This window comes from Pygoscelis adeliae, unplaced genomic scaffold, assembly GCF_000699105.1.
Source record: "Pygoscelis adeliae isolate BGI_AS28 unplaced genomic scaffold, ASM69910v1 Scaffold121, whole genome shotgun sequence".
NCBI classification, from domain to species: Eukaryota; Metazoa; Chordata; class Aves; order Sphenisciformes; family Spheniscidae; genus Pygoscelis; species Pygoscelis adeliae.
The window spans coordinates 9,581,970-9,590,201 of NW_008824359.1; the positions used below are offsets into that span (position 1 = coordinate 9,581,970).

At 57.5% G+C, this 8,232-nt stretch overlaps 1 protein-coding gene across 1 annotated transcript in view; it reads left to right on the forward strand.

Moving 5' to 3' along the window:
• Positions 1 to 8,232, forward strand: part of EFR3B (EFR3 homolog B (S. cerevisiae)) — a 27,362-nt gene that overhangs the window by 18,731 nt on the left and 399 nt on the right. The window contains 12 exon segments of the mRNA XM_009319768.1: positions 13 to 124; positions 2,004 to 2,055; positions 2,287 to 2,459; positions 3,156 to 3,231; positions 4,111 to 4,272; positions 4,590 to 4,721; positions 4,834 to 4,901; positions 5,635 to 5,762; positions 6,173 to 6,264; positions 7,355 to 7,403; positions 7,756 to 7,862; positions 8,064 to 8,113. Of these exon segments, the coding sequence (XP_009318043.1) occupies positions 13 to 124; positions 2,004 to 2,055; positions 2,287 to 2,459; positions 3,156 to 3,231; positions 4,111 to 4,272; positions 4,590 to 4,721; positions 4,834 to 4,901; positions 5,635 to 5,762; positions 6,173 to 6,264; positions 7,355 to 7,403; positions 7,756 to 7,862; positions 8,064 to 8,113 (1,201 nt within the window).

The following is an 8,232-nucleotide window of genomic DNA, read 5'->3' on the forward strand; positions in this document are numbered from 1 at the left end:
TTGTCTCCGCAGGGTCCTTCGCCAGCACGCTGCCCACCTACCAGCAGTCTGAGGTGATGGTCTTCATCATGAACAAGGTGCCGCTACCCTCCTTGCAGCAGTCCATCGAGGCTGGCAAAGCCGGGTGAGAACGGATGCCTTCTTCCCTCCTCTTGCTGCCCCCCTACCCCGTTCTCCCTGCCGCTGTGCCGTGTGGGTGGGTGTAACGCTTTGGACACGGAGCTGCAAGTGCTGGGAAGCTCCTGAAACCGTTCCCACCTTGAGGTGACCTTTGGGGACAGAGTGGGACGTGGGCACATTATTGGAAAGGCTGAGCATCGAGAGCTTCCACCGAAGAGCAAGGGAAGCTGAGCAACGTGCGATCCTTGTTTAAAATGCTTTGCTGTCTGCTGCAAATGTGATGACAAGGGCTCCTTGAAACACCGGCGCATCGAGGAGGAAAGGTGTTTACAGGCAGTGGTGCTGCAGTTGAACTCCGCATTCCTTCGGGGACCTGCTGAGAGATTCAGCTGTCAGGAGCTCGGTCCTGGGGTGTCATCCAAAACTAGCCAGGAACTAAAATTAATACTCAGGGGAGTGACTTGGGATGTCTCAGGGCAGCGAGGTGGCCGCTGGTGAGCGAGGGCTGCCCATGGCTTTTGAGAAGCTCGTGTATGGCTTCGTGGGACTGGCTGCTCATCGCTGCCTCCCCCCCCCGCTGGCGCGTGGCCCCTCTGAGCTGCCTCTGAGCTTTTATTAACACTGAGCGGGAGGTGGTATTTATACCCGGCGGTGGAGGAAGAGAAGGAAGGGAAAACACCCAAACAACATAATTGCTTAAGAAGTGTGGGAACAGACCATGAGAGCTATTTGGAGCGAGGGTATCAGCGCTGAAACATGTAGGTAAGGAGCAAACAGATTTTCATGCTATATTTATCTTCGAAGTACGGTCAGGCTCTTCCCACTCGTCTCTGATGGGAGAGAGACTTTGCTGGCTGATAGGAGACACGCTCTGCTCCTCGCTCGCATGGGGGTAATTCCTGGCGCCTGCGTTCAATCCCGATTCACGCGGTGGGAGGCACGCTGGGTGCTGGGTGCCGTTCGGCCAGGGCAGCTTTCCTTGCTGCAGGAGCAGAATCGGGCTCGTCGCCCCAGGATGGCAGTCACTTCTCAGCGCTAGGCTGGCTGTGCCAGGCTGTTTGTCACTGCTCCTTTATCAGCTCGTGAGCTTCCTCCGGGAGAGTTTTTAAATCCCATCTGACGCTGCGTGAAGGATGGTGCTTGCTCTGGGTGCGTAGGTGAACCGGGAGTTTGCAGAGGAGCTGCAGCCTGCGGTTTGGCTTATGGGGTTGTTGCCATTTGCGGTGTAGCTCAGTCCCTGGGCAGAGGTAGGCAGCACAGGCAGCGTGTCACGGGTGATGGGACAGCCTGGAAATCCCTGTGTCCCCTTCCAGTACAGGGCTAGGAAAGACTGAGTTCAGACAGTAGAGAATTCAAGATTTCCTTTTTTTTTTTTGCATAAAACCCCCCTCACATCGCTGAAGTGGGAGCGTGGTTCATGGTGGCTTCGCAGGAAGTGAGATGGGAGTGAGGAGCAAGGATACCGTCGCGGACAGGAGGGCTTGGGCTTCTTCTCGCCAATTTTCAGCTGCTTAAAAGCGAGGAGCCTGTTCAGAGCTGGTGCCTGGCGTCCCTTGAGAGTCGCTGTGGGATGGGCACGTCCAGAGGGTGGCTCATTGTCCTGAGCGCAGCTTGCGCCTGCCTGGAGGTGTGAGTGCTGCCTTGTTTCTGGTGCCTTTGGTGGGATGTATGCTTTGATAGTCACCATTCCTTTAGCAGCCTTGCTGCCGGCTGTTAAATCTGGAGCTCATTTGCTGGAGACCTTTACAGCATGGCTGTATGTGGTGGTGACTCTCAGGAAACCGGTCCTGCCCTTTCTGAGGCTTCTCCATCCTTTGGGTGTGGAAGGAGGCTTGTTTTGTTTTCACTCAGATTTTAGCACTTGTTTCTTCTCTCCACGGCAGCGAGAACCGGAATCGGCTGACACAGATAATGCTCCTGAAGTCCCTCCTCCAGGTATGAATGTGTCGCCATCCCCGCAGGAGCATCCAACCTCCACGAGACCTGTGAGGTCCCCAGCTGCTGGCATGGGGGAACGGAGCTTGGAGACCCTCTCCCCTGGGGTGGTTTAGCAAGAGCTCAAATTGTACTTAGTCTTCTCTGCCTGCATCCCCTCTTTCTCGGTGTGTTTTAACCCCTCTCAAGTGACACTGTCACGTTGCCTCCCTTTTTCTTTGACGCTTGCAGGTTTCTGTGGGCTTCCAGTGCAGTAACATGCTCACGGCACTACCCAGCGTCTTCCTGGACAGGCTGCTCTCCGCAGCCCTCATGGAGGATGCCGAGATCCGCCTCTTTGTCCTCGAGATCCTCATCAGCTTCATCGATCGCCATGGGAACCGGCAGAAATTCTCCACCATCAAGTATGTCCTGGGGGTTCCCCAACAGGGCTGGGACCTGCAGACCCTATAGAGCCGGCTTGGGGGGGGGAGATTTGCCAGGCTGGGAGTGCCTGCAGCATTGGGAGCTGCTGGACGGATTAAATAATAAATCTGGTACCAGTTCTGGGGTGGTTTAATGCTTGCAGATGGGTGGTCTGCTAAGAGCCAGATGGGTGGGGGAGTCTCTCTGAGAGGCTGTGCCCAGAGGGACGTGGGACCGTGGTGCTGAAAGTAACCGTGGTTAGACAGTGGTCCCAGGAGGATGCGCAGGAGCCATAACCTCCTCCAGTGGGTTCATCGACTGCATTGCATCCCCATGGATAGGCCTGCCGGGCACTCGCGTTGTCCATGCTGTGTTACCTTGGAAGAAGGTGACTGTAATCCTAGAGGGAAACATCTCCATGGGTTTTGCTGTGGTCCTGCTAATCCACTTTGCTTGCACGCTTCTTGGTCAACTTGCCTTTGTGTTCCTGAGCGCCACTGCCTTGAAATCCTGTAGTGATTTGGCTCAGTACTCTTGAATATCTGAATCGCTCAGATTTAAAAGCCACCTTTAGCCTCCCGCCTCGGTTCCTCCCAGACGGCTCGTTCCTGGCCAGCAGCTCTGCAGGCGTGCGGGAATCGCGCCTCCTCCCTCCGGTGTCTGAGTTTTCCCTTCTCCTTGGCCTTTCCTTGCAGCACCATCAGTGACATCTCGGTCCTGAAGCTGAAAGTGGACAAATGCTCGCGCCAGGATACTGTCTTCATGAAGAAGGTAATGGCGGGGTCTGGGTCAAGCTGTCCTCGTGCAGACCGGTGTAAGGACTGTGTGTCTGCTTCCCCAAGTCACACTGAGCCACGGGGGTGTCCTGTGATGCCTCTAAACCTGGGGATGTCCCTGGGGAAAGCCATTGGGGTTCAATCTCCATCAGCGCTTCATGCGTGGGCCTCTCTAGGCTCCTAAATCGGCTATTTGCCCGAAGGAGTGAGTACCCCAGGATGTGCTGGTATCCCAAAAGCTATTTATCAAGTGGCTTTTGAAGTTGCCTGATTATTTATTTATTTATTTTTATTTCCCCTCGTTCCCCCCCCTCCCTTAAAACATTTTCGGGGGTGGTGCAAACCCCTCTGAGCTAACTGGAGGCCAAGAGAGGATCAGTTTATTACCTTGCGCACACCAAGGAGCAGCAATGCAGCCCCTCAACTGACAACCACGGCAGAGTTGTGTTTCCCTTGCGCCAGCGTGTGCCCTGCTCTGTCCCACGCCTCGCTGTCAAGCAGTGTGTCCTGGGGCCTTATTTCTCTGTTGTGGTCTGAGCCGTGATTTCTATAATGCTTCTGCAACAGAGGCCGTCCTTTCCCTGGGCTCGGTGCTGCGAGTGTTGTTTGCCTGCCCCGGGGCTCTGCTCTTGGACCTGCCGGTGCCTCTTCCCCGTCAGGGTCCAGCATCGAATGGTGAAACGCCACCTGATCGTCACAGCTCCCTCTCCCTGGGGCTTTCTTCATTTGCTTGGTGACCGGAGGAGCTCTGCTCCCTCCTGCATGGATGGAGGCCCCTTTGCCGGGCCCTGCTGCTTTTCTTTCTCTGCGTTGACGGCAGCGTTGCTCGCAGGGGATGCTCAGGAGGTGACCACGTCCTTCCGTGTCCCCACAGCATGGCCAGCAGCTCTACCGGCACATCTACCTGATATGTAAGGAGGAGAGCAACGTGCAGGCTCACTATGAGGCTCTCTACAGCATGCTGATGCTCATCAGCATCGAGCTGGCTAATGAGGAGGTCGTGGTGGACCTCATCCGCCTGGTGCTGCCAGTGCAGGTAGGTGGGGGGGGGAGCTGGGTGTGCGGGCTGAGATGTGATGGGAAGGAGCCTCTGGGAGGGGGGGTTGTTTTGGAGTTCGGGTCTCTGAGGAAGGGGGATGCACGTGCCTCACCTGCTCTGAGCTTCTCCCACCGGAGTGGGATCAGACCAAAACGCTGGGGAGAGACCCCTGTCGCCTGGTCAGCCTCTGAAATGCTGCAAACCCAAGCTCCAAAAGCTGGGATGTTTGGAGGGCAGGTCATGCCACGAGGTGGATGGAGACCACGCTGGGGCCTTGTCCACCCTCGTCTCATGGGGCTGTGTCTCTGTTGCAGGAGATAGCCCAGATCAACGAGGATAACTTGACGGCGTACAACCGCTGCGCGCTCTTCGCCCTCGGTGCAGCTTACCTGAACCTCATCAGCCAGCTCACCACCGTGCCCACCTTCTGCCAGCACATCCACGAGGTGCGAGGGAGGGTCTGGGGCCAGGGCTGGAGCCTTGTCTGCGGAAGCTCTGGCATCGGCTCTCCTGGCCACCCGTGGGGTTTGAGCTTGGCTCCTTGCTTGTCTTCTGCAGGTCATCCAGATGCGACAGAAGGAAGCTCCCTATCTGCTCCCTGAGGATGTGTTTGTGGAGAGACCCAGGTAAGAGCCTGGAAAATACCTTCTTCCCCACTCCCTGCTCCTGAGGGATTGGCATCCATAAGATCGTGAGCGATGATGGGTTTATCAGCCCTTCGCTTGCCTGTGCTTGTCTCCTTTCCCGTCTGGGGATGGCACAGTGGGAAGGGTATCAAGTGGTTTTCAGCCTGTTTAGAATCCGAGGAGGGTCCCATGCAGCCAGGGAAGGGGGTGGCCACCACGGCTTGCGCTCACAGCCAGCCAAATGCCGGGATCGGCTCTGCAGGCCGATCCCTCCCCTTGTCTGACAGCAGGATGGCTGTAGATCTGGTACGTCATCCCGCTGCTCTGCCGTGCCACCGGCTCGAGGATGCCTGCTGCGTGCTGAGCATCCCCAGGCCAAGGCTGGCTGGGCTGTCCCGTTCCTGTTGGCACACTTGACATGGGTCACATGTGGTGGTGAGGTCCCTTAACGCTGCCCCCAGTGAGTGCCACTGCTCTCTTGAGACTTTCCCTAGGTCAGGGCGGTCCTTCCTGAGCTCATCCGTGTCCTTTGTGATGGGTCAAGAGCTCCTTTGGGACTCTGGCTTTGTGCCGGTGTGCGCAGAAATAGCGTGATGTATCCGGCTGTGCTGGAGCTAAGCAAAGCCATGAGAACATTCTGTTTCTGACCCACAGGGACGGGAAACCCTGCTGACACGGTTCCCCTGGCAGGAGGGACGCTGACATCTCCGTTGTTTTTTCTCCATCCCCGTAGGTTGAGCAAGAGCCTTGACCGCCTGGGCCCAGAGGTCTTCTTCTGGCAGAGCAAGATCAGCGAGGTGCTGGGCGGCAGCGGCTACAACTCGGACCGGCTCAGCACACCCTACATCCCCCAGCTGACGGGTACACAGCACCCTGGGGCATCCCGGAGAACTGGGAGGGGAGGGAACTGGTCCCTCACTCTGCACAGTTATGGGGGTGTGAAGTTCTTGTGCTATGCGTGGGTGTGTTCTTTTCCTGCCCTCCTTTAGAGGTGTAGCCTTGGGGAAACTGAGGCAGAAAGCAGCGACTCGGAAGCTTCACGGGGTTGCCACGTGTATGGCTGGCTGGATGGAAGGAGCAATGAAGCCCGCTGGGCTTGGCTCAGTCCTCAGTCCTGCTGGGTTGGATGAATTTGAGTGAATGGCTGAGCAGAGGGACTGCTAACCTGGGGATGGGATGCGAGGCCACGTTCCCTGGGAGCTGCCTGTGCTCACCCCGCTGCCCCCGGGGTGGCTGCGATTAGCTCTTCTGCCCTTTCTCTTCCTCCCCAGATGAGGATCGCTTGTCCAAGAGGAAGAGCATTGGCGAGACCATTTCCCTGCAGGTTGAGGTGGAGTCGAGAAACAGTCCTGAGCGAGAGCAGGTACTGTCTTAGAATCATAGAATCATTAAGGTTGGAAGAGACCGCCAAGATCATCGAGTCCAACCGTCAACCCAACCCCCCCATGCCCACTAAACCATGTCCCTAAGCGCCTCATCTCCCCGTCTTTTAAATCCCTCCAGGGATGGTGACTCCACCACTTCCCTGGGCAGCCTGGTCCAATGTTTAACCACTCTTTCAGTAAAGACATTTTTCCCCGTGTCCAATCTAAACCTCCCCTGGCGCAACTTGAGGCCGTTTCCTCTCGTCCTTTCACCAGTTACTTGGGAGAAGAGACCGACCCCCACCTCGCTACAACCTCCTTTCAGGGAGTTGTGGAGAGCGATGAGGTCTCCCCTCAGCCTCCTTTTCTCCAGGCTAAACAACCCCAGCTCCCTCAGCCGCTCCTCAGCAGACTTGTTCTCCAGACCCCTCACCAGCCTCGTTGCCCTTCTCTGGACACGCTCCAGCACCTCAACGTCCTTCTTGTAGTGAGGGGCCCAAAACTGAACACAGTATTCGAGGTGCGGCCTCACCAGGGCCGAGTACAGGGGCACGATCACTTCTTACACCAGAGCTGCAGCGGCTGTGTCATCCCTTCCGCACCGCGTGCTTTTAGCAGCCTGACAGCTAAGCCCTCTGTAATTGTTCATTTGGCTGCACGCATAATTGCTCCGCTGGCTGCAAGCGCAGGGGCCCATAACAGCCCCGGTGTGTCTGGCAGTGAGCGGGGTCAGAAAGACCCCGACTCCCCCTGATGCTCCCCTCCAGGTGCCGGCAGGTCCCAGCCTGCAAGGGGAGCCACGCGGCAGGAGGGGTCTCCCAGTGCCGTTTGGGTGGCAAATCTTTATTTTCCCTGTATGGATATTTCTTAGCAATGGGAACCTTGGGTGAGGTATAAGGCCTGGCTAGTCCGGCCTGAAAAAAGCATTTTAAAAGTGGAGGTTGCCAGGAAAGATATCCCTGATCTTTAAGGACAGACTATGTTTTGGTGCAAGAATACAGTCTGGGACACCGGCTCTGGGTTGCTGTGATCCCAGAACGGTGTCCTGTGCTGTGCGTTGAGCCTCCTCTGCTTTTCCCTTCCCTTTAGAGAGCACCAGCGGAAGAGATCACGTACGAGACGCTGAAGAAGGCGATAGGTAAGCGAGGGAGCCGGCCATGGTAGGGAGAGGCGGAGGCTGGCGTGGCGTGTATGTATGGGTACTGTCGCCCCTGTGCCTGCGTGTGCACACCACGGATGGATGGATCCCCAGCGCCACGCCGTAGCGGCATTGCACTCAAGTCACAGGGCGGCCGGGCAGCTTCATAGCTCTGCCTGGCCCCGGGGGTGTCCCTGGGGGGGCTGGTCCCAAAGCCAGAGGCTGGAGACCTTCTCCTTGGCGTTCTAGTGATGCCCAAATCCATGCTGTCTCCTGGGGAGGTGGGGGATGCAGCACGGGGGTGGTCTCTGCGGGGGGGGAGCAGCTGAGAGCCATCTCCCCTCTGCTTCAGTAGACAGCGTCGCCGTGGAGGAGCAGGAACGAGAGCGGAGGCGGCAAGTGGTGGAGAAATTTCAGAAAGCCCCGTTCGAGGAGATCGCTGCCCACTGCGGTGCCCGGGTGAGTCGGGGCTGTGGCGCTCTAAAGCCCCGCGGCCGCTCTGCCGGGGGGAGGCGGACGGTGACGACGTGGCTCTGCATTTTGCCAGGCCGGCCCTCCCTCGGCTCTGGTGACCCACCCAAGAGGGTGTTTGTCCCATTTGTACCGTTGTGGTCCTCAGGGTGCAGCCGCGCTAATACAGCCGCTGTGTCTGTGTTACAGGCGACGCTGCTGCAGAGCAAGCTCAACCAGATCTTCGAGATCACCATACGGTGAGTCGGGGCGACAGCCAAGCACAGTTTGTCAAGCCACCCGAAAACCCGCTGCCGGAGCGTGGGGTGCCTGACCGCAAGGCCAGCGCTGGCTTTGGGGCGATGGGAGCCACATGCGT